Raw genomic sequence first — 27,467 nt, 5'->3', positions numbered from 1 at the left:
AGGAAGGAAGCAGGCCCTTGTGTGGGAAGGTTAGGAGTTTAGGCAGAAGGCCCATGGAGCTTAGGAAGAAGCTTTTTGATGAGTTAATTTTTTTTTAAAAAAAAAAGGGAAATGAAAACAAGGACAGGCAACAAAGGAAGAGTATAAAGCACTGTTCAGGTACTTGAGGACAAAATCGGGGAGGCCAGAGCTCACCTGAAGACAGACTTAGGGAGGGACATTTCGGGTAACAAGTAGGGAAGCCATGGGCATGACAGCTGTAAAAAGAAGCTCAGAAAATATGTGGGTGAAAGATGGACGAGAGAACCCAGTGACAGATGAGAAGAGAAAGACTCAATGTCTTTTTCATCCTGATCTTTACAGGAGAAGCTTCTGCATGTACCAGCATGCTTCATGTGGGAGGCTGGACTACGTAATGTGAGTATCCCTTCAAACTGCCATTTCTCTAACTAAGCCAGCAAGTCAAATAACCAAAGAATGCAGAACTGAAGTACAATAAAGGATTTATCTCATAATCACAGTGCAATCCCTAGTCTTTCTTATACCGACTCTCCACACTTGAAGCTAGATACACCCTTTAAAGAAATATTCTTGGGGGATTTGAAACATTTATTTGCTCCAGTTACAGTTGTTTATCAGTATGAGCAAGCCGTTTTGAAACACAGTTCTGAGTTTGTTACTCTCTGCAAATTACAATCAGAGATACACAGACTGTCTCATCAATCAAGGCAAGACTGAAGAAATATGTTGCCAGTAGATTTTAACTGCTCATAAGCACTTATAATTTTACCTTGTTGAATTGCTTCGTGCCCTGTAGCACTGCTGTAAAGGACAAGCAAGCAAGCTACAGCCACAGACAGAAAGAACAGGGGAAACAAGGGGGAAAGCACTGCTCCTCTAATGTATAGAGGTCATCTTCTGTCCTCACCACCAAAGCATCTGAAACACCTCCCTGCAGTGTGTTTCCAGATCCTCTGTCATGTCAGGTGATGTTTGCTCTCTTACTCTCTCCCCTGGGTATGCAATGTTTCAGGAGAAAGTGTTTTTAACACTTATGCAGTTGTCTGTGACTGGAAAACATAAGCATTCTTTGTGCAAGGAAACACGAGCAAAAACATTTTAAGAAGAAAAGGCGCTTTTATTGTGTTTAGAGGGAATAATTTTGCTTTTGTTTTTTTTTTCACTGAGAAATCATAAAACATTCACTGAATCACAGAATCACAGAATCAACCAGGTTGGAAGAGACCTCAGGGATCATCGAGTCCAACCGTTGCCCTTACACCACCCTGTCAACTAGACCATGGCACTAAGTGCCATGGCCAGTCTTTTCTTAAACACATCCAGAGATGGTAACTCCACCACCTCCCTGGGCAGCCCATTTCAATGTCTAATCACCCTTTCTGAAAAGAAATTCTTCCTGATGTCCAACATGAACCTCCCCTGGAGAAGCTTGAGGCTGTGTCCTCTTGTCCTATCGCTAGTTGCCCGGGAGAAGAGGCCAACTCCCACTCCACTACAACCTCCCTTCAGGTAGTTGTAGACTGCAATAAGGTCACCTCCGAGCCTCCTCTTCTCCTCTTCTCATTCTCATACTACAGAAAACACAGAACATGAGAAGATTACCTAAAATAATCTTTTTAACTTCCCACAGTTGCCAAGATCTAATCAGATTACTGAACTTGTTTTTTTTAAGATAATGTAATTCAAAAATATCACAGGTATAAGAACTTATCTACAATATACTTACTTGTCTCTGTTCTCACCTAACCCAAACCCTGGAAGAGGCCTCATCTCTTCCCCAAAAATAGTCCTACAACAGTTGTTTCACACCATCTCGAATAGAATGGCAAGCACCGCAGCTGATAACACTGTTCCTTTAGCTTGACAGTTACTTTCTAAAATTAACCTTTCATATTTAGTTACTTAATCTTCCTACAGTCCAGTTATGAAGGCATTTCTTACTGAGCACAGTATTAACTTATGAATATTGATGAAATCATAAGCCTTGTCTATTGAGCATGGTATTGACCTGGTATTCTCCTGATTATCATTTAAATCTATATAAAGAAAATTAAAATTCTCAATTACACAGACAAAAACCTGAAAAAAAATCCTCTACCTCTTTTATAAACTGGAGAACACAGGAACAAGAAAATAAGTAACACTAGGTTATATCAGGAAAACTTTCTTCACTGAAAGGGTTATCAAGCATTGGAACAGGCTGCCCAGGGAAGTGGCGGAGTCACCATCCCTGGACGTATTTAAAAGACGTGTAGATGAGGCGCTTAGGGACATGGTTTAGTGGTGGACTTGGCAGTGTTAGGTTAACGGTTGGACTCGATCATCTTAAGGGTCTTTTCCAACCTAAATGATTCTATAATATTCTTTTTTTAGCTTCAAGGCAAGATATATATCTGCTATAGGTCAGAACCAAATTCTATAAAGAAGGAACTATTCTGGAGATGAAACTTACTTTGCATTTGGATTTAGAGTTTGACTTGGTATTTCCCACTTAGCAACTACTTTGTATTTTTCTAAGTTACTAAGCTGGATAAAGTTTTTAACACTATAATTTTTATTGCTGCATTTTCAGTTTCTTAAAGGAACATTCACACTTAAAATGTCACGTTGGATTAAATGAATAAAAGCAAACAAACAAACAAACATCATTATTTCTGTTAGGAATTCAAACAAAAATGGACAACAGTGAAAACATCTGCTTCCAAATAGTCAAACTAACTCAACTCTCAGAATAAAGATGAGATTTCTGCTTCTATCAACATTACATAAACTCTGAGGCAGCTGTCACTAACACTCCCACAGAAACCTACTTCCAAATCTGGTTAAAACTGGACCTTTTCCCCCTCAGAGCAAAACAAAAAGGAATCAACCCTCTACCCTCTGTGATCCACAAACCAAGTCTTCGTTGCAAAACCTCGTGACCTTGTGCTCATGAACCTCAGCATTCATCAGGCAGACAGACTCTTAAGGTCCCAGGTTCCTCTGGACTTCACAACACTGTAAGTGCCAAGGCATACTATGGAATAATGAAAATCACATCCTACAATCACACCAAAACAAAAGGAATTTCTGATGTTTTAGTACTAAAGGATACCATTTTTAATGGCTTTTTGACTTTTTTTAACTTCGGTGCCAAAAAGACTGAGACAGGTCTTTTGGATGCTTTTTTAAAAAAAAAAAATAAAATCTCATTATGCTTTAATTCCCAATGAAATCACAGAAGTGCAAAAACCACCAAAAAACGTAGCTCTTAAGAATGCAACCACGGCTGCAGCAAAATATAGTTCTGATCAAAGCACAGATATAGATCAGAGCCAAAATGAGAATGCAGAAGTCTCTTCCTCTCAGACTCTATCCTAATCCAGCTCCCTACCATGGTGACACAGCTTTGGAGTACCTGAGTAACAACTACAAGGTCCGATTCATATGACACAGCAGAAAAAGCTGATGCAGAAACCTTCTAATGCGGTACTTCCATTTAGAGTCCCTAGGTGGAAGAAGGCTTCATAACCCCAAAGATCTGATCAAGGACACAATTCAGATCCGGGGAGAAACAACCGTGGCATATTTTCAACAATCTTCGTTTTTCTCATCCATTGAATTATCCTTCACATGTATTGATGCTTAAAAGCCATAAGGTTTTTCAGTGCAATGAAACAGAAGGGTCAGTTAAACAAATTGGCCAGCCAAGAAGCAGCCAAGGGCTCCACAGTCACTGAAGGGAACAGAAACAGTCATCACTCCAACGAATTAAAGCCCAGCTACACAAAGCTATGCAAAATAATAGGATTTTTTCCACAGCTAATTAGAAAACATCTAGCACTTTCAGCAATGTGCATGTGTGTCCTTAATAAATACTCACAAAGGGCCAGGATATGAATGGGCTTTGTTGTGTGCACAGATTGGGACAGAAAAGCACAGCGAAGATCAGTTAGATCATACCCCACATCAACAGGGCAGCTGATGCTGCCAGCTTCCCCCAGCCTGGTGAAACAGGAGGAACACAGCATTTGCAGTCACCAAACCTGATTTTATGGTGTTATACTGCAAGGGAGTCCCAGACAGAATTTTTTCATCAGTGAAGTTCTTCCTGAGGCTACCGACTCACAGGCCCAGCATAAAATAATGAATTGTTTCTTTCCTTTGACTTTAGTAAAAAGATTTGTTTGCCATAATTGTTTCTAAGCCTGTTCTTTTTTGTTGAAACACACACAAGCATTTTATCTCCACCACTAAGAGTAACTAAAGGCTTGAATGTACGACCAAAAAATGCAGTATCTATGAGAGAGGAGGGCACACCTAGAAAGTGAGTTTTCATATGGCATTTAGAACAAATTTCACTTGAGACAAATTAAATATTAAACAGAAAATTAATAACAATATTTTATACATAAATCATCTGAATAAACCAGTAATTACTTACCATATGTGGTGCATATAGATAGTCTCATTTTCCTTCATAAATAGCTTTTAGGGAAATCAATTTGCAGGGTCACCATGTAAGTCCTGAATCAAAAAAGCCTAACCAAAACACCAAAATCTTTGCTCTTTATGTGAAAGAAATTACCAACACAACCATTTCCTAATGTGAAACACCAAGCGCTCTACCTATCTAAACTTATCCATGACTTAGTGGAGAATAACTTATATTTCCCTTAATATCTATGAGGTCAGTTCTTTAACATGTACAGATTCAACTCAGTGAACAAAGGTCTTGAGAATTCAGTGAAGCCATGCCTTGGGACTGGAGATCTGCATGTAAGCCAGAGTTCAACATTTTTATTTGACTCTTATTCTGAGAGAGTAACTCACAGCTTCAACTTGACAATTGAACTAGGCATTGCAGAGACATTTGAAGACATAAGCGTCCTCCAAAGGGATCATGGTACAAGTTAATTTTAAACTAGTTTAAAAGCTAGTTTCAGATATAAAATTAGAGCTTCAGAAAAAAGCAAAGAGGCTTGATGTATTGTATCAATACACTTACCACAAGTCTAAATCCTGCACTATATTTAAATAGATCGCATTTGAATACTTAGCTAAATGGAAAGCACTCAAATTATGAGCTACAGCTGTAAAAATAACAGCTGCTCTACTTATTCTTCCTTGAGGATCTGCTTAGATTAACACGTATGTAACGCTTATGATTTATTCATTGGTTTCTGAATAGAAACATAAAGTAGCTAGACTGAACTATAAAAAACAGGTTACTATAATTACTCCTTTTAACACACTTGAGAAATACCAATATGAACCCTCTCAGCTTGTACAAGGCTTTTTTCCTTGTTTTAGAACAGCTAATTTATGCACATGATTCAGTTATCACACGGCTAACAAATCAGGCCAGGAAAATTTAGTCAACACCACTTTAACATCTTGATTCTGAGCTTCTAAAATTCAAATACAGAACTGTAAGCTCTAAATACAAACTGACAAACAGTTACACAAACAGGACAGGAAGCTTTGAGCTTCTCTAAGCACACATTCTTTAAGCTCTTAATTAAAAAAAAAAAAATCATTTAGGAGCCTGATGAGTAATACCTAGTGCACTGAAGTGGTTACTATGAGGAAACTAGCACTGTTCTTCCTTAATGCCCTATTGGCCCAATATGGGCAAATCTGAAATTAGCATGAGGCTTTAATATCAGCTAGACCAGCAAGACTTTGATAAATGCTGACAGATGTTGCATTCATGGGACATTGCTCACATTTTTCTACTAATGCGTAGAATTGGAGCCAGAGGTGATAGGCTTCTATAGCAGAGATGAGATTGGAAAAGGCATTTTCCATGAAATAAGAATCTCTCTATACCTCAGTAAGTTGCTCTAAGGCAAGTGCAAAGGGCTTCAGTGCACAGCAATAAAATCTGTCTTTCATTTAATTTCTGAAGTTCATTTGGTAAGGAAAAAATAAATAAATCAGTACTTATTTGTGGGAGAGCTCTGAAGTACTCTGTTGTCATGCTGTGGGCAAAAGTCTGACAAAAAGGAGTTTTATGATCTTCCTGGCAAAGACATGATGATTTTGGCTGATAATCAGAGATATCTGGCAGAGTCACCAAGGTTGTTTGGGCTTTTCTTGGAAGAAGATGATTTGCAGCTCCATGTTCTATTGCCTGAGAGCAGACAGAATTTCCAAATAAACACATACTATCTACAGACTAGGTTATTTTACAAATTGGCCTGAAACATATTCTTAAATCACATGAAATTTTCCCACAGTCTTCAACATGAAGCTGTAGTACATATGTTCCAAATTTAAAAAAAATCCCTATGGAAGTAAACATCATTTTTATTAGGTTTTACTAGGTCAACATTTCAAATAAGCTTCATGGTTACAACACAGTTGTTTGAGTCACATATGTAACTTTTTAAACCCATAACAAAAGAGCAATGGGACAAAGAAGAGTAGGTAATCATAATGCAAGTTAGGCTGTGTCCACAAAGACGTGGTGTACAATATGTAGAAATAGAGAGTGGCATATGGGGACTGTCCACCACTAGTTACACTCTATCAGTTGTCATTACAGCAAAAGAAATTTTTAAGAATGGATTTTAAAATACCGTGGTATCCTTAATCAATGAGGAAGCACAGAATGCGATTTCTCCTTTTATGGATGAAAACTGTTCATTCAAGTAAAGGACTTGATGTGTTTCTGGATGTGTTTAAGAAAAGACTGGACATGGCACTTAGTGCCATGGTCTAGTTGACAGGTGGTGTTAGGGCAACGGTTGGACTCGATGATCCCTGAGGTCTCTTCCAACCTGGTTGATTCTGTGATTCTGTGATTCTGTGACTACTCAATGTGAGCAACAGTTGTTGAATCAGGCTCGGTTAAGCATCCAGGATGTACAATTACGCTGAACAGATGTACACGGAATAAATAAGGAGAAATGCAAAGAGAAATACCATAAAGCATCTTAATGCACTAAAAACTATGTCTACACACCTAGGTATTTGAATGCAAATGAACCAAATCCTTTCCGTTTTCACTCAAGCAAATTCCCAACAAAGCCAACCACAGTTTGCTCATTAAGGTCCTTAGCTATAAAACTTACAGCTTACAGGGCTGCTGTTCCCTACACAGGCCTCCCCATAAAATTAAGATCTCTATTTCTTACTGAAAGTAGGATGAATAACGTAGCTTGGGGCCTAAAAGTTGTCTTCACAGAGGGATAATTATTCCCTAGTTCTAGCAAAAATTATTCATTTAAAGCTGCAATCACTGGGTAGAAATCCATAGTTTGTGTTATGAAACAGCCCAGACTAAATTGTCAAAATCACCTCCCTTTTATGATCTTCAGTGTCTCTCTGAAAGCTTTGTGCTGTGACATCAAAGCAACGAGTGACAACTTTGACCAATAGAAGCTTTCATAAATGAAAACATGAAACAAAAAGCAGAATAAATATTTCAAATATTAACTATTTTTAAATTATCTTAGTAGTATTTTAATATTAGACATCAGATAGATCAAATGCTATCAACTGTCATCAAAATAGTCCCGCTATAGCCTCTAATTTATCAAAGGTCACTCACTGCACGCACCCTAACAATGTCAGCAACACTTTACACAGAAGAACCAGAGTAACTGGTTTTTCCTGACTATGTACTTTCTCTAGCACAGAATGGCAACAAAAAAGGCATGTGAGGTGAAAGTTCCTGAACACCTCCCTTCCACAGCGAGTTACTATCAATTTCATGCTGTTTTTTCAACTTGCCTAATAAAAACATTAACTTTCAAGTAGTGACAATTTCCAATTACACTGAGCACAATGTTTCCAGCACTTCAATTTTATACACATCTCCCCTAGGTAGTATAAAAATGTTTTCCTAATTTGTATATATATGAAATCTAAATTACACAAAACCAAAACTGCAAAAATCTGTAACTATGCTGCTCATACTCTACATTTGGTCTACAACTAGAGAGTATTTTCTAAATTTTACTCATAAACATCCCTATGGAAAAAACTGTAATCAATGCACGTCTAGTCAAGCAACAAATGGTAGAACTAAGAGGAAAAAAAAAGAAACAGAGAGTACAATTAAATATATATTCTGCAGCATGTTTATCCACAGAAGATTACTATACTATATAAAAGGACTGGAAAAAAGCAACAAAAAAAGTATTTTCCAAATTAATGTAAGACTTCAATAATGCCTACAGATAGAATTATAAGTATTGCTATAAAGACTGTTAGCCCTGAGTGGAACTACTTTGGTTTTTATATGAAAACAAATGTACAGATCCACAAAGGGCTACCTTTTTTTGTTGACATCTTCAACTGCCTGATCTCTGATGACTCTGTCAGACATTTCAGTACCAAGGCAAGGCACAGTGACGGCAACAAACAAGCAGGCCTAAAGGACTCTTCAAACTAGATGTGTCTAGAGTTTTCCCTAAAGACTAAAGAGTGCACATTCTTCCTCCACCAGCATAAATGGCAAACACTTTCTTTTATTCTGTGCAACACCAAGAAAAGCTGAAGACGCACACCACTTCTTTAAACAAACAAAAAAAGTACAGGTGCAGAGGTACGCAGTATATGTAGAAAAAAGCTGTAAAATAAGGGTTGTGCTATTTCTTTAAAAAAATAACTGGTTTTAAAAATATAGTTAAGGTTGTCCCTGATTGATATTTAAAACACCACAATAGCAAAAGCAGACAATCACCCTTGAAATACAGTGTACTCAGAAATGTTTGGAGACTTAAGCCTTGAGTCTTTGCACAAAATCTAGTATGTATATTTACACAGTATCATGCTGAGAGGGAAGTTTTAAATAATGTCAGAGTAGTGCTCATTAAAGTTACAATTAAGACTAGATTTCTCTGCACATGATGCCATCAGGAATTTAAATCATATTGAGCAGCTGGAGGTGATCAGGGTGGTGGGCCAGCACAGCTGCTTTTCACCTCTGGAGGTCTACCTGCACAAAGCCCATCTCATCCGGGCACAGCTATCATTGACAATGTATCTCAACTGGATCCAAAGATTGACAGGATTTCATAGAGCTGGATGAAATTTTGTATGGGTGTTACCTGCATTCATTATATATGGTTTTAATCATCCTATCTGCCTGCAAAAGAATCATGTCTTCAAGAAAAGTTTAAATATTTTTACAGTCAGTTAAAACGTGTAATAATTGCAGCCTTAGGTCAGCAGTTTCCATTTTCTGTACATATCACAAGACTTGCGATAGCCTGTACCATTGAAACTGTATTTTCACAGGACTTAGAATAAAGAAAAGAAAAAAAAGAATAAAGAAAAGAAACCATGTTGACTGTTGAGTAGAAGTGTCACTATGACGGACTCAAGAAAAGATAACATCCTCTACATGCCAATACAGAAAAAAAGACCATAGTAAATAAAGAATGAAAAAGATTGAAGAATAAGAAAGAATAAAGCATAAGATTCTAAACAAATATTTATGTAATTCGGAAAAAAACATACCCTGAGGAACGCAAACACCTAACATATAAGAACAAAAACCAAATGCAATATCAAAAGATATTTGTAGAAGATCAAAGTCTTTGCTACTCAAGACACTATAAAAATGACATTTTAATTAACTCTGTATATCTTCAGCACTAGAATAATAACCAGTTTAAATCCTGCACATCTGTTGCTGTATTTTCCCACTATCTGAAGGACACAGAGCTTAAACCTTACCACATACTCACCTGCTACCAGTTAGATTTTCCTTCTGTACATGATGTTACTTTGCTAAAAGCCAAATCACTGCACCTGATCTGAGAAAATCAAACAGAGAAAACCTCCCGTTAGCTGATCGGCTGCATCAGAACGGGCTGGCAAAGGGACACAGTGGGCCAGCCCAACAGCGCAGTTTGGCAAGAGCAAGCACGTCCCGCACTGCAGAACTGGTTGTGCTATATTACACTTCTGTCACCCCAGCTCTTTCTATCAGCATATCTAATAATTAAATACATGACAAGCCCGTCACGTTATAAGTCATCTGAGCTGTAGCAATCAGAAATCCCGTTTGAATAACGTAAATCATCATAATGCAACCTAAGTTCCCTCTCTACAATCAGCAGCACAAACAGCCATTCCACAGTGCTCAGATGTTGACCTCTGAGACTTCAGGCAGTGCTGACTGTCCACTGACAAGTCTGAAAATATCATATGACAGACTCAACCATAAAAATCCAACAAATAACCCTTCTGATTTTATTACTTGTCATCTACTACATGTATTAAAAAAAAAAAAATCCTAAGCAAATCTCCTCTGGGAGGATTTGAAAAGCTGTGATTTAACAGACATTTCAGTACTTTCAGAAAGGAGAAGTATCTATGTTCTATATCCCCAAATCCCACCCCAAAGAGGGGTACAAAGACAGCAGCTACTACTTCATGGTTTCGAGCAATACTTTACAACTGTTCCCTACACAAAAACCGCTACTGGTTCATCAGCAAGAATTGATAAGAAAAGCCAGATTTATGCTCCTACTGAAGCCTGTGAAAGTTCTGTTGTAGCATTCAGTGTGTTCTAAATTGACTCCCATTAGGATAGAATTCATTTTGGAAAGATTTTCTCCTTTTTTAAACAAAAGCAACGTAACTATGCATTTTTTTAATATTAATTATTACCAGACACAGACAATTACAATAGAACCTTGTGACTTCGTAATAATGACAGAGATATCCATGGAGATTTACTGAATTTTGCAAATTAGCAATCAAGTAAAAAAACCCAATAGGATAGCAACACTAATTTAATAAGTTTAGTTTAAATTGTTTATACCACTTCATAACATATTAGTCAATGTGATATGCTGCATCTTAGTTTTGAGAACCTTCATTCACATTCCTGTAGGTATTAAGTATTCACCATTGTGGAATGGAGAGACTCTGTTGTAAAAGGTATGCCAACCTCCTGAACCCCGTAATAAGGTTTTTATTTCTCATCTAAATCCACAGGTTCATCTCTCACTTTAGTTCCATTTTGCATTCAATTAGACATGAGTTCAAAGCCTCAACAGTGGAACAGAATCTAAACATTCACGAATGGAGACTGAGTTCAGATTTTCTAAACTTTAAATATTATTAGTCTACTGTGACGCATGACTGCATTTTTCACAAGTATTGCTATACGTTTAATACGACTCAAAACTATGACATAAAATTCTTATTTCTGACATAGCCCTGTGAAAATTATATCCCTTTCATTTACTTTTGTCTTTTATAGCAATTTGTGAGTATTTATTCAAAATCTCCAGTACATTTCATTTTTATTTTCTATGTTCACACAGTTGTTTTTCTGTATTTGTATGGACCTTCCAAGCAACTAAAGGCAATTGGAAAAAAGTTAACATGATAAACCAATATTTTTTTAATTAGCAAGAGACTACGTGAGAAGATGTTATAACTATTTCAACTTATTTCTTTAATATACTCTTTTTTCATGCTAAATGTTTCTGTAAAGCCAAACCATTTTCATCAAAACAAACCTGATTTTTTATTTATTTAATTATGTGAAGTGTCCCTCTTTCTCCCTCACATACACAATTCTTAAGAGGTCATTTGCCAGCACTGCAAATGCAAACAACCAGAAACTATGAAATGACAGAATGTACATTCCTCCATGACTGGTACATGCTGGGATCATCTGAAACTTTTTACCTTACTTTATTCAACACACACAATGGATATAGCTCACTTAAAGTCATACCTGCAGTTGTCTTGTTTTCTCCCCACTACTCAGTATGTGGCCCAAACCCTTACATATTTTATATTGTTTATACCCTTATGTACAGACAGATTTCTACTGACTTTAGTTGTAAGAGTGCCTACTCAGCAATTCAGCATCCCAACCTAGATCCCTAAAAAGTAAAACCACATGATCAGGGACAACACATTTAAAAGTGTGCTGATTCTCGCCTTACACAGGAACCTCACTATAGGGACAGTGATAGATTGCAGCTCTCCAAAATGCTGATCAACTGCTTTGCTGACAACATGTCTTCCAATTTTTGCAATAGATCAGACATGGCTTCTACAGAACAGTCTTCTTCATTTCACTACTGTAATTCATCTGCTTAACAGGGTGAAACACAATGCGTACACATAGGGCATTTAAATTAGGCTGCACAGGCAATTGCATGCTTGATATGACAATTTTGAAGTGTTCTTTAAAAGGTATTCAAAGGTATAAAATTTCCAAGTTTTTAAAAAAGCAAACACACTTCATTAGATGGCAGGAAACTTAATACCTTCACAGATCACCTGCAAGTTTGAAATCATAAAGTCTATCGGAAAATTCCCTGTCTCTTGAACCAAGGAGGTCACTGGTAGCTATAGAAACTTATCAGTCTGTGATTTTAATGAAGAGCTGGTCCACAAGCACTTTACCGAAGTAAGTACTTACTTGAGTACTTACTTGAGTACTGCTTCACTTCTGATGCTAGCAATGATGCCATGCAGACTTCTAGTACCAAAAGTGAAGCGGTACTCAAGTAAGCTGTGTTGCGCTTCAGGCTCTGCAGGAGACTGATCTGTGAGTCTCTCCTCCCCTTCTAGCAATACCCCTTCCCTGATCTTGTGCTTTCACCGCATTCCCAGACTCTGCTCAGGCAGCTCCAGCATATAACCATGAGTACCAGGTACTACAAGTCTCCTCCACATTTGCTTTGATGAGTTTTTATTTCCTTTCCACCTGAGCTCTGCAGTGCCAGTCCATTTCTTCTCCCCAGTTTCCTTTCCCAAGGTACTCTTAACAGCCAGTTCCTGCTCTGTGTCAAAACAGACAGAGGTTCTTCCTTTACTTTGCCTCCCTTCAGCAGACAGAAAGCTCCAACGACATCCAAAAGATAGAACAGAAAGTTGTAGGACTTCAATACCAAAAACCATCTGTGATCCAAATCAGACCAGAATTGCAATTAGAAAAAAGGTCAATTCATTTCTGCACTGGGGAACATTCACTGTATACAGAACTGTCAGAAGGAAGGAAAAGGCGGGGAGGGGGGGAACCTATCCACCTACCTCTAGCAACACTTAAATGAGATTATCTGAACTGTGATTTTTCAGAGGTTTATAAACTGGTCAAAGCAGAGTGGGTATTCACAGGGATAGTGAAAGACCCTCCTGAATTTAGTCAAATTGACTATATTCAGCTTGTCAAATTGACTATATTCACCTTGTCAAATTGATGTTCCTGCTTCAAAGCATGCAAGTACTAGAGCTTTTCAAACAAAAGGTTCACATAATTCTTTCTTTTTTAATGCACAAAAGGATACCAGGCATTTTCTTGTGAGGCTTACGCTCAAAGCCAAGTAGATAGTTTTCACTAGAATTTTCTGTGAAAAATCAGCCTGAGGCAAACCCAGAAAAATAATAATAATAATAATTATTATTATTATTATTAGCCTCAATGGTTAGGAGCTGGTCAAAGTTGGAAACTGGAAATACGACCCTGCAAAAGGAACTGTGCTGCCAGCTTCAATAACAGAGTACTACCCACTCCTCCAGAAAACTTCTGTCAGAGTTAACAAGTATAATTCAAACATCTTTGTGGTAATTTTGACTGGATGACAGAATAAATGACTGCAGATAGATGTAAAATACTCTAATGCTGAAAAATTAAACCAAGAAATTGCAAAAAGTTTTCATTAACCCTTTCCTAATTGTAATTGACAAAAATACATATTTCGAAATGAAGAGAAATGACAAAAATCCCTAACAGATGGAACATTGTACTCTCCATACCAACAACAACCAAAAAACCCTCCATCTACTAATGGCGACTAATAAATGAAAGTCAAATCATATCTCACACCTAACAGCCCATGACGCAAGCAGATGGTTTTAATCCCACCGAGGAAGATTTTCTTCTCCACTGAGAACTGCAAGGTGACATGACCATCCACTTTCATCAAAGTCCTACGTTCCATTAGGAAATCCACGGCTCTGGGGCCATATGTGCACAGAGGATAATACATGCTTGAGGAAAAATACATGCATTAGTAGAGTTACACAACTTTCTCCTCTGATGACAGTAACTGTTGAAACTATGACCCTGTTCACAATAGCAGGAACTTCTGCCACTGCACAGAAAGCAGTTCCCCGCTCAGCCATTCTCTCCCACAGGATCCGCATCACCTCAAAACAAAACGAGGTCGCCAAGATCACCAGCAATCTCTGGCAGTATCGACAGTGCATTTCACTTCCCTGGGCCTAAAAGCAGAGCAATTAATTGTATAAAATAACAGTGTATCGCTGCACCAAATCATCCAGCAACAGTGTTATTAATCAACTTGTAATGAAACAGGAATGTAAACTTAGTGTTTTCTAGACTCTGTGTTTATTTACGCATTACTATTTACTAGCAATAGCTCAATTTCAAGTGGAACGTTTTGCTGTTTTCCAGTTACCTCTAATCATCCCAATGCAGTTCTTTGTTTCCGCTGAAGTTTGCCCTTATTGATTTCAGTTCAAATACTAACACCACAACTACTAGGTGTAGGAGGATGAACAGAAGAAATTAAACACCCTTGTAACTGTCCACACTTTACGAAAGCCCCAAAATATTAACTAGATACATTGGAGCAAGAAATGTCATCAGGATGTCCATGCAAGCTTATGACCACATTCACTTTATTGAATTGAAAAGGGAATATTCACTTTAATGAAGGGGGTCTTCTTTTAGCAGTACATACAGCCTTATGCATCAAATTTTTACCCGGGATTCCACTCAAATTCCAGCACTCTGCCCACCCCTAGAAGAATTCCTGCGATTCACAATTCCCAGTCCCCTTCCTCATTTCAGAAAGAGTGAAGTCCCTGTGGAAAGACTAGACCAACTCTTGATCAGATGGTAGCCAGAATTTAACTAATCTTGCTGTGTTTATCTATTAACAAACTGCTGAGCCACTGGGAAAGTTTTGTTTTCATTTTCAGACAGAGTTCAAACTTCAGTTTATAAATTCTTACACAAGGAAACCCGTATTTCATATAAACTAACAACTTTATTTTAAACACACGTACAATAATACATGTGCAGCTCATAACTAGCTTTTGAACAAAATGAAATAGAACAACAAAAGCTTTGGAAAGGTGGGGGGCTGCAGAGTGAATTGCCCTAACCCTGGCTTTGAGGTAGGCTGTGACGGTCCCCATAGGACTCTGCCCAGCAGAGATAACGGGCACTGTCAAACCAGGTTTCCTGGAGCAGATTGCCTAACTGTCTGGGAAGGGCAGGATCCACGGAGTTCCTAAGGAGAACATTTTCACATTCAATCAGTCTTTCAGCTCTGCCCAGACTGTCCATAACAGTGGTCACATTGCAGGCTAAGATGCGATGGAGGGCTGAGAACAATTAGTCCAGTAGAAACTAGATGAAGTCCAAATTAAATTTTTTGTAGTTTACTAAAGAGAAACTCTTATCATTAACTTTCCTTGATGCCTTTTTTTTTTTTTAAAAAAATGACTGGTGAGATACAGTTACGTCGTGATTTTTTTTCATATAAATTATGAGGTATTAGCATATGCTTCAGTCAAAGCGAATTTTTTTAAAAATAATCATGAATGCTCAATTCAGCCTACAGATATAATAATCACTCATGTGAATGGGACTTAATATACCAGTCTTCAAATATCATAGTCTCTCTCCACTGGCCAGATCTGAAAGGTTAAGTAAAACATATCATATAGATATTTCAGGCAACCAACTTCTGGAAATCCTGTAAATATTATTTATAAAACACTTTCTATGCCAAGTAAGTAGCATAGTTGAAATATTTACATATTTCTAATTTCAAAACAAGGACACTTCCACCTCTTCACTAACTGTGATAATAACGAAACATGTCTAACATGACCAAATCAAGGAATTGGCAGACTTAACTGGCAAACAAAGAAACCAAAAGAATCCTAATAGATATTGAAAAGAAATATATTCCATATGCTTTGAGATATTTTATAATGGAACCTTAAGCTATGGATGTGGTTGAATAACAAGATGTATGACTACATGCAGATAAATTTCTGCTTTATTTACCCTTGGTAGGCAAACGAATAGACTTCATTAGCTGCAGTTCAGGAATAGGGCCAAACAAAGAGAAAAAATATACTCAGATAAGGAAGCAGGTAACATTCAATAGTACTCACTTAGAAATAAAGGAAAACCCAACAAAAAGGCAGAGATAGTAAGACAATCTATTGTTCGTACATTACAAGAAAGCAAAAAGATACACTAAGCCAACTGGCTTCTTTTCCTCAGTTTTTCATTACTGCACTGTTTCAATAAAATACAAATAATAAATATAAAATATGAATCTAAATACATCTAGAAATTAAAATTTATGGCTCTCCTAGCAACTGTATCTCACACACTTGCATATATGCAGTATTCTGCATGGTATTTGGTGTGGGCTTTTGTGCTTTCACAGCGATGAGGTTGAATTATGGTTGCTGTGGGAACTATATGTTTGAATTTCTTAACTTGTGCTATCATCTGAACTCAAATGTTATATTAACATAGGTAAGCATTTGCTGGTTTTGTCCATGAAAAAGGAACCTACACAGATGGTTACATATGTAACTATTCTTACCAAAGAAACCACACACAGCTCCATGTCTGGAGAAGTATTCTCACGCTGCATACACGAGTAAAACAGAGCCACATAAAACCTGTGAGTCAAATGTGGCAGGGTACCTATAGAAATAGCAGTATACGATGATGTCATTAAAAGTTTGGGTTTTGCAATCCTCCTTTATTTGTTCGACTTTTTAACCGCAGGGTTTGAGTACATGTTTTCTTTCAGGTATTTGATGAGAGGAGATATATATACATTTGTCAGATGCTTTGCAGCTTCTTCGTGAGTGTGCTCTGCAAGCGTGACAGGGCTGTCAAGGCCAGTATTGCCTAGCCCCCGTGAGCACAGGCGTTGCTCTGGGTACCTTATGAACATGCAGTAAAAGGAAGTGGTTTCTGCCATAAGAGTATTGAGGACTGACACTTGACGTGTAATATAGGTCACAAGCTGCTACAGAGACTTATCTCAGCATAGGGGAAAGAGAGAGAGTCTCTTACTGCTACTAGAGATGTTCTAGTAGATTTCACCTCTTGGTAGAATCAAGAAGCTCAATCTTTGAGGTCAGTTTCCGTGACCCAAAATATTCTTTTTACAATTTCCCCACTAGTACATTTTCGTTTTGACATCATCAGGAAAAAGAGAGTCAGTCCTTTAACACATCTCTGTGTATTTTTGGAACTGTCACTGAACACTTATGCCTCTAAAATAATCAGATTTGAAATCAGAATTACCAAGTTAATATTGCAGTATTTTAAAAACAAAATAAATTGTATTGCACAGTTGCTACTTCCAGAAAAGTCAACATAGGTATTGCATTTTAAGACAGATCTTTAGTTGCTGTGGGGGAGCATGAGGAGAGGGGTAAATCAAAAAGCAACACAAAGTCACAAAGGTCCTGAGGCACGGCGGCACCTTTCTGAAGAAACATCAATGCACGGCTACACTCCCAATGCACCTGGCAGACCTGAAAGGTCGCCTTGGCCTCCACTTAGAAAAGATGGACGTTTCACTAGGGCAAGTGTTCTTAGGGAGCAAAATCTCCAAGAAACCCAGGAAAAGCAGCCAAAGCAAAATATGGCTGCACTTTCCTGGTTTAGAGCAGATGAGACAGTATGCACTGAGAGTAACAGCTTGCCAAGCTTAAGAAACAAAAAAATCTGTTCACATGAAAAACTTCAAGGGAAAAAAACACATTTTGAATTTTTCAGATTGCAGTGCATGAAAAATAAGAATTATTCTTAAAATGTGAGCTCATTCTTATTTTAAATCGATTATATCTACTTTGCATATCATTATGAAGGACTCCAAGTTAGGGCTTCTTGCAAATAAACAAAATCTGAAGCACAGGGCGTTTCTAGAATAAACATTCAATTTGAAAGCAGAGTTGACAATGCTAACACAAGAGCTTATCAGAGAACCTTCAAAAATAAGAGTTATCTGATGGATAAGAATGGATATCGACAAACAACAGTCCCTGTATTAAAAATTTCAAAGATTGTGAAGACTACTCAGTAGGACAGATCTAACAAAAAACCGTTAAGTCTTGAAAGAATAACACTTCCACTTTGCATCTTTGAGTCTAGTCATAACACAGAAGTTTATTCTTGGTATAAAGAGAAGGAATATTAATATAATACATATATTTATATAATTCAGCGCAAAGAAATTGTGGGTTATTTTCTTTTCAGGATTCCAAGAAAACACTACTAAATATGGCAATTAGTTATGGTAGTTGTTTGAAACAGAAAGGCACATCACTAACAATGCAACCATCCTAAATAGTCTTACAACTCCCTTTTGAATGACACATGCCCTCTCTATGAATAGAATGTCAGCTCAATGGCCCCTGTTAGCGTCTAGACATAATTGTCTCTGAATTGAATACATTAACTGCAATACTAAAATGGTTCCAACTAAAATAATGGAACTGTCCCTTGCATCATACTTCTGAATATTTTGTAGAAATTACATAATACGATAGGTGGAGAAAGATTTCTGAGGTTAACATTTTGCATATTCCTGCGATCAGCACAACTGTCAACTCTATCCACTGTGACATGAGCCTCTATAAAATGTGCTTGTAAATAAACATAGCCAAAACATCTGGGGAACGTACGCGTTCTGAAAAGAAATTGTATTTAATGGAAGACTTCAAAACATACAAATAGGTCATCAGTTTTAAGAACATTCAAATATTTCAAAATGTTATATATTTGAACTACAATAGCCATGCATCACATGTGCAAAATATTATGTATATAAAAAAAATAGTATTTATTTATGTACTTATTCTGAAACCTCCTGGAGGAAGAAAAAGTCAAACACATGTACATTGATCTAATTTAACTTTCTTTCATTTTTACACAAATCTTGCATGAACATAAGAAAAAAGTGTGTGTGCATGTGCGCGTACATTTGTGTGCATGTAAAAAACACATAAAGAACTTTCAGAAGTATTCCACAAAATAACTCAAAATAAGCCACAGAGCTCTTCACGGTGGTACATTTAAGTTTGAAAATGTTGTACACGACTTCTTAATGTAATGTCTAAATGCTCTAACAGAGCGGTTTGCACACGTAACCTGAAGGCCACATGACAATACCACATACAGGTATGAATGGAATCCAGTGGTACTTTCCATGAAAGCAGTCATATTTAGAGATTTACTAATTGGAAATCTCAGGTAAGTCAACAGCAGGATACTACCACATGCAGCAGTATTCAATGTTGTTAACACATGAAATGCTTCGTTCACACCCTTTAGTGGCATTGCAAGGACTTTTACTACCCTGTATTTATCTCCAGGAAAAGAAGGCTCCACGGACACCTCAAAATTCACATGAAATGTGTAAGGGTGATTACCAACAAAGAAATAAGCAGCACAGTGTTGTATTCACTCTTGATGAAAAATAAAGACAAGCTTCATAATACTAAGAGCATCCTCCTTAGCTCTTAATGACAAAAAACAGGGAACATATTATTCACCTGGAAAAAGACCCACCTGTTTCTCAATACTCTAGTTACCTTAGGAAACAGTCACATCACCACATCAGTTCTTAACACAAAATGACGAACAATAAACCTCGAGGTATGATAGCTCTGACATGAGTTATCATTATAGCAGGTAGCAATCTAGAGTTCTGCCAACCAGGGAATACCAGAACCTAGCTAAATCATGCACTTTAAATTTATGCCCAGCAAAGTCTGATTGCCTTCCTGACCATCAGTACATGTTATAATGCCTTCTCCCAATACTTCACGGGCCTTGGCTTTTATAGCCCATAAATGGTATATTAACTCACTATAAACTGCATTGCAGTTCTGGGAAAAAAAAAAAAAAAAAAAAAAGAAAAAAAAAAAGAGAGAGAGAGAGAAAGCGCATCATAGTGTGCACACTAATTTTGCTTATATATTGCTATTTTCAAAATACTACCTGTATCTGCTTACTGGGAAAAGAGCCCAGAAGCCACCTCTGTCTCAGATGGAGTTGCACTGAGGAAGGCCAGCCACCACAAAGTTCTTCCTGCACGCTACAGAAAAGGTCTATAAACAACGTTTGTTGTTATACAAACGCAATGTTTAAAGACAAACACTGAACTGATACAGAAAACTGAAGGATATCAAAGAACTAAGTCCCTAAAGATGTCCTTAGAAATCAACAAACTATGAACTGAGTGACCAAAAAGGCATTACATGAAATCTCTGGATTCAGTTTTCAAAAAAAAAAAAATATCCATGAGGGGTTTTAAAAGAGACTTTGTTAAATTCAAAACTGCTAGACATTTATGAGGTAGCTCCCTCTTCTGGATCACCAAACAACGACAATTCAACCTAAATGACAAGATGCAGAATTTGGCAAGTAAATCACACCTTTCACTGTTTTGGGGTTTTGTCATATACCATGAAGCAATCACACATAGACTTACGAAGATGCGAGCTGCTGACCACTATTTTGAATAAGGAGTTTATATCTGAGTAGCATACTAGGAGAGAAAGGTAGTTGAAACCCCTGAATATTTCGCTATAATTTTGGAATTTTTTCATCAAGCAGTACAAACATGTAAAAGAAAAGATACTGACTTCTGCTTTAAATCTCTCTGCATTTTACTGAAAAATGCATTTTACTGCATTTTCATGAAAAGAACTGATAAATACAAATATTAAAAACAGGTCACTTTCCCACCCGTATGGCCTGCAATATGACTTCTGAATTCATATTTGCAGAACTTAAGCTTCTGGGTTGTAATTCTTGAAACAGAAGAATCTTATCTTCTTAGAATGGCTTTCAGCTTTGACATGTTCATACAGAAAAAAAAAAATGTACAGTACGAAAAAATTCTCTGCACATCAGCTATTCAGACATTCTCCAAGACAGTTGGGGCAATTTCTGCGCACATTTATAAATTGGAATTGGAAAGATCAGAAAATGGGTACTCTCTACCCCTATATAAAACTCAGCTCCATAAAGGAACCCTGTCTTTCTGATTTCACCTATAATGGAAGAGAAGACTTTGTGAAGACATGGTGATTTTTCTGCATATCAGCTGGAACCACAGGCAATTCTATACTCTTTAAATTGTCCATCACTAGTCAAGCTGTATGACAATGTTTGACTTAAATATAAAAATTGGTCTAAATGGCAAAGTCGTGGCCCCAATGAAATCACTATTTACTTCATCAGTATTATTATTTATAACAAAATCACGAAATAAATTAAATTATTGCATATTTAATGAGAAAGAGGGAGCATAAAAGATGTGCCTGTCAAATTCTGGACTAGATAACTTGAAAGCATGATTTTTTGACTTGCTAATATCTGCATAATCAGGCACACAACAGTGTGATTTCATCTTTCATGATATGTATACTGAGTGCATTTTAAAGGATGCAGCCAACTGAAACACCCAAGGAAATTCTGATCATTCAAGCACGGACAAAACCAAAATTGCCAGGAGTTTTTTGGATGGAACTGAAAGGATCATATAAAATGGTAAGCCTTGTAGACCTGGAAATAGTGAGAGAGGGAAAAGAGCTAAGATCTGCTGTGCAGGCACCTGCTGCAAACAGCAGACTTCCAGTGACGCAGAGGGGAGACCCCTTTGCCAGTCTCTGCAACAGTCAATGGACTGAGACCCCCCACAGTCCCCTTAGCAGAGAGAAGAGTTACGTAGGACAATGGGAAAGTAAAACCAAAGCTTAGGAAACCAAGAGAAACTAGAAAACCCAACTGAGTACATAAGTAAAGATATTAAAAAGGGGAAGACTGGAAGGAAAGAAAGAGGATCAATGGGAGACTAGAGAGTAAAAAGGCAATTGGCTGAAGACCACATTCTGGAAACTGAGATGTTGAAGGCTGCAACTTCTGGCGTCAAAGAGACAGCAAATTAGCTAAACAAGTACAGCATGTTAGAGGGAGTGGAGTCCTTGAAAATGGCAGGGAAACCTGAAAACCTGGTTAAAAAAAAAGCTTAGTTTGTTTTTCCAGCTTCAACTAAACAGCAACACCACTTTTCAGGTTACTGAAAAGGAGCTAACATCTTCAGTCAGATATTTACCAAAAGAAAATAATTAACAAAGTATTTGTTTTATGGTCAATGACACTTCATGACTCTTAGGAGAAAACATACTCTAGCACCCGTATGAAGTTCCAATAGAAACTGTGAAAGCAAGGATTTTCTAAATCATTGCAATTAAATAATCCTATTGTACTTAATTCAATTAATTTACTCCATCAAAATCAAACCAACTCTTAATCAAAACACAAAATTAGGAAACAACAAATGAGAAATGTAAATAAGCTAGTCACCTTTTCCTTTTCATAACAAGTACATATGCTTTCTGGTATTTTATTGTCATTCAAGAAGTCTTTTTTTACAGTAACCTACAGAAATATTTCTATGAAAGCTTCTTACAAAACCCATGCCATGTATAAACAAAGACTCCATAAACAATAGATAAAAATATCACAAAATGGACTATTATTGTAGGTAAGTATCACTAGAAGTAAAGATATCATATGAATGAATATCATTTCAATATACCTTAATCCTTCCTCTTTGTTTATCATGCTGAACTTCTCATATAGAAACTTAACGTCAGATTGTGCAACAACAAATAGAAGTATAATCAAATACGTACATTTTCTTGTAAAGTGTCTTTTACTGGGTCTGGTGTTACACAGCCACATATAATGTCATAACGGGAGCAAAGCACGATGACAACACTTTTCAGACAGGAGTCTTTCCCTGCACTGCAGCAGCTCTCAGACATCAGTGATAGTTAACCAACCAAACACCAACATAAGTGACTGTAAAACAAAGGGATGAACTACAGGGAGTTGCTGAATGTATAACAGGGATGTTGAAGTAGGACTGGAACAACAGTATCATCCACATACATGGCATCAGAGGGTATATCAAGGCACACGTGAGCCCTGTGATGCACCTTGCAGTGTTGTATGCAAGCTAGTAGCATCCTAAACTTATGCTGGGGTGAGACCAGGGGTATACCGGTCCCTTCCAAGCACCTTGGTTTCTTTTGAAGAAACACACAATTGTGGGGTGCACAAGAGGCACAGTTCACTTCGCTAATCTCCCAACTGGACAACTGGGAGCCCAGAACTGCAAAGCATACCCCTCCAAATAAGGCCTCTTGGAAATACAACATCCATTCATGGTGACCATACTTCAGAAGAAATGTTGGCAAACTGTGAAGTGTTAAGAAAAGAGCTGCTACCATGCCTTTTCAGAAGAGACCAAGGAAAAATCAATTGTTTGGTTCAGCCAAAAAACAACTGAGATGCAAAAGCATCTACAGATGGAGACTTCCTATTTAATTAGGCCTTACTAATGAAGGCGTGACTCACAAGGACATTACTTCAGTTGTAAGCTTGTGCAATCACATTGCTTTCCATGGAATTGGTGTAATAATGGAAAAGACAGTATCGAACCAAATCCAGACTTATTGTCTTTGATTGAAGACTACAATAAACAAAAAGCTATTGGAGGTAAACCTAATAGTGATTAAATTCATATTCATCAGTTCACAAGTCTTCTAGTTCCTTCAAATGGTACATTACTCAAACGTACCTTTACAACAAAATAGTATATTATCCATCTTATCTTCTCTAATAAATCTCTCTTCAATTACTCAGAAATAAAATGAGAATGTTAGAGCAGCATAAGGTAACAGGGAAGTTCACATCACAATTCACAAGGCACTAATGTTAACAGAGCTTTCAGCCACACAAGAGCATAGAGCTACAAAAAGGATGAAAAGAAAATTTACACAGTAAACCGATTTCAGGTCTCTCATGAGCTAACTTTAAGAGTGAAAACTAAAAATACCATTTTTTGACTCAATCTTTTCATTAACCATATAATCATTAATCAATGTAATGCTTTCTAGAATAACATAATGCCACCTTAGAATTCACAGCAGAAAATATTTCAAACATGCTTTAACTTACACAAGTTTGCAACAAGTTAATGTGATTTGGAACTTAAAGCAAAAGGTCTGCAATAAGGAGTCCTGTTAACAGTCCACTAGATAGTCTGGGCAAACAGTGCAAGATTTGACTTTTCAGAATTCTGAAGTACTAACTGCTTAATAGCTGATATTCAGCTTCTATAAAAATCACATCCTTAACTTCTATATTTCATTTTGCTAGCCTGTAAATGGATACTCTAATACTGTTCTTCACACAGCTTTTGTGAGGCTGCACTTAATGTGAGTGAAGTGCTTTTGAGATCTTTAGCACGAATAAAATATATTTGGTACTTAGACGTTAATTATAGAAGTAGCAATATTTGAAATAGGGTTTTGTTTCAAGGCAGCAAGACTAAATCAAACATGATTATCTTGGCTTTGATTGTGATGTTTTACTTACTATGCTCTATTTTTCCTTGCATTTGAAATATGCAATCTTGCTTTTCTGGTATGTAAATGAATGTTTTTCATCTAACACATCTATTTTTGGAAAAAGAATAATTTTCTTTCCTAGTCTAAGACAGAAATGTTGCAGAACACAATTCTAAAGTCTAACTGACAGAATACCGCAAGTGCATTGCATGCATTCAATAGCAAAAGCAGCAAGAGGTGCCCAGAGGAGTCATTGAACTTAGAATATTAATACGTAAATGTTTATCTATGCAGATACATATCTAGATAAACACACAACAATATTTAATATAGATTAATTAGTCTTTCTGTCCATTGGTTAGGTGGTCCTAAAAAATGCAGCTGCAATCACAACAGTTGTAACCTTTCTGAAAAGTAAAAAGAACTGGGACAAGGATAGAAAAAAAATCTGCATTGGAAGTCATAGGAACAATCCATTTTAAGCTAAGGATTCTGTTTGGCTCTGTCTAATTTAAGTTATTTTAGAGGCAAACTTCAGCAAAGAAAAAGGTTTGGACTTTATCCAAAACACTGGCATGCAAAGAGGTCAAGCCACCTGTCATAGTGGTCCTTTCTTTTAAATGTTGTTTTTCACTCTGCAGAGTGTGCTGATTACATTGCTGTGTGTGTTCCTAAATATCAGTGGCATTTAACAGACAACATGTAATCTGGAAAATGCATGTCATATTTATATATAATCCTATTAACATAAATGGGGTTTACTACCTGCAGATGACTTTGACTCTATAGTTTATGTGACCAAATTACACTGCTTCAGCCTGTTTCCTGTTCTCTGAATTTCACATATTCCCATGCCGAGTAAAGGAGAGAAAACACGTAATATTTCCATTCAAGTCATGGAGTAAATTTGGGCATCCATAAATTGCCAGTATTAAAGAGAACTGAAGTCAGCATTAGCAAACTGATTTGTAAAACTATGTCATGTGATAAAAGATGACCCCAAAAAATCAAAGGAATAAAACACCTGTTAAGGAGAAAACATCATAGTCTCAAAGCAGTGCTGAAACACTTGTATTTACCCAGACAAATAAGGTTAAGAAGCATATTCTATTCATTCAAATCTTTAAATGAAAGTAAATGCCAACCTAAAGCTTGTTTTCAACATTTTATGATGCCTAAGAAATGCTGTCACTCACTCATTACACTCCCTCATACGGATGTAATTTCCACCCCCACCTATCGTCATCACATCTGGCTTGGTATGCAGTTTCACAAAAAAAAAAATTAATCTAGGCACAAAATCACAGCATATTTTAAGAAATGCTTTCATACACAAGTGTATAATTACACACACTATTAAGCATACCTTATAGTACACCCACCATGGAATAATTGGGGAAAAAAAAATAAACTTACTCCAAAGCCTTGATCAAGCTGTAGCTTATTATTAGTACACTGGGGTTTAAATCACTTCTCCAAACAGCAAAACACAAGACATAACACAAAACTGCACATCCCACAGAAACACAGATAATAAAGCTAAAAGAGACCCCACAGGTAGTCTATCTACCTGCTCCAAGGAAAGATCTGTAGCTTTATCACTTCAACCCATGTTTGTGAAACAAACCTTAAGCATCTCAAGTGAGTGAGATTTCATTGTCTACCTATCCCACATATTCTAGTGCTTCACTGCTGAAAAGCTTTCCCTAATGTCTAACCTGAAGCCAATCTATTAGTGTGTCACTTTCATCACCATTGGAAAGTTTTTCAGTCCAGCTGAACTCGTGATGCACTTTAAGCCCTTACAAACAGTAAATGCACTCCCCTCAGAAATGCCTAACACCAACAGACCAGACCGAGATAAGGTCCCAGCTCCACTTAACTCACCTGAAAACAGACACTGAAATATGCTCACAGACACTGCACACTACACATCTGGTGTACTGGAAAATACAGGTTGACATCTAAGTTTAAATACTCTACATGTTCAAAATCATACATGGTTCAGAGACAGAGGGGAGACTTTCTTGCCCTGGCACCCAAAGGCTGTTCCTTTTCTGATCGCAGAATATTCAAAAATAAAACTTTCCAGGCTGTCTCTTCAAAGTTGAGGGGAGGAAAGGCCAGAAAACTTTCCAGCAGGTACTGTACAGCCTCCCTCACATCAGTAGCCACCAATGCCAAGGCCAAGAGGACTGATGCCACGTAGGCCGCTAGCTGCAAAACCCGACTTCTCCCAAAAAAAACCAAAACACAACCAGCAGAGATACTCACACGAGGCCTGGCACATGCGACCCATCAGCGGCCACCCCTGCCAGCCCGCCTCCCCTCCTGCGCTGGGCCCACGCGCCATCTTCCTTCGCCGCCCCACAGGCCCCACGCCCCGGGCGGCTGCCATGTTCTGCAACGGCCGCTCTCCCACCAGTGAGCCAAGTTTCTCCACACGGCGCCAGCCAGGGCTGTGGCCGAGGGGACGCGTCCCGCCTCAGCACCCCTGTACTCACCTTCAGAGACCTCAAACTCGGCTGCTCCATTGAGCTGGTAGAGGCACCAGTCAACCGAACTCTCGCCTGGGGGGCCGCCAACTGGGCAGGGAAGAAAGGCAGAGTCAGTCGGGGGCACCCAGTGCCGGTGGACGGGAGAGGACTGGGGAAAGGAGAAGGGAAAGAGGGTGGTGGAGGGGAGAGGCAGAGGCAAAGGAGCGGGGAAGAGCGATGGAAGGGGCAGAGGAGGGAACGGCGGGATAAGAGGGGACCAGGGAGGGCCGGGGAAGGGAGAGCGTCTCCAGATACCCTGCTTGTGGGACATGTGTGTCGCCCTCCGAAAGGCGCCCAGTGCTCTGCACTGTTATTTGCTTTGCTCCCAGCGCCGGTAGCTCGGGGCGCCTCCTCCTTCTCCCAGCGGAGCGGGCGGTGCAGGCAGCCGGCGCTGCCTCGGGGCGCTCGGGGAGCCGGGGGAGGGAGGACGGGAAGGAGGGGAGGCTCCGCCCGGAGCTCCCGGCGGAGGCGGTGCAGCTTCGCCAGGACCTGCGG

At 38.0% G+C, this 27,467-nt stretch overlaps 1 protein-coding gene across 1 annotated transcript in view; it reads right to left on the bottom strand.

Annotated features, from left to right (window-relative positions):
- Positions 1-27,243, bottom strand: part of PPP2R2C (protein phosphatase 2 regulatory subunit Bgamma) — a 210,185-nt gene extending 182,942 nt beyond the window's left edge. The window contains exons 1-2 of the mRNA XM_068403259.1: positions 27,228-27,243; positions 26,940-27,020 (exon numbers count right to left, since the gene is read on the bottom strand). Of these exons, the coding sequence (XP_068259360.1) occupies positions 26,940-27,020; positions 27,228-27,243 (97 nt within the window). The remainder of the gene's footprint in view (positions 1-26,939; positions 27,021-27,227) is intronic.
- Positions 27,244-27,467: the final 224 nt, after the last annotated feature.

The sequence above is a fragment of the Nyctibius grandis genome, chromosome 6, assembly GCF_013368605.1.
Source record: "Nyctibius grandis isolate bNycGra1 chromosome 6, bNycGra1.pri, whole genome shotgun sequence".
In the NCBI taxonomy this organism is placed as follows: domain Eukaryota; kingdom Metazoa; phylum Chordata; class Aves; order Nyctibiiformes; family Nyctibiidae; genus Nyctibius; species Nyctibius grandis.
The sequence above is the reverse complement of the archived record's forward strand: the minus strand, read 5'-3'. Positions and strand labels throughout refer to the sequence as shown.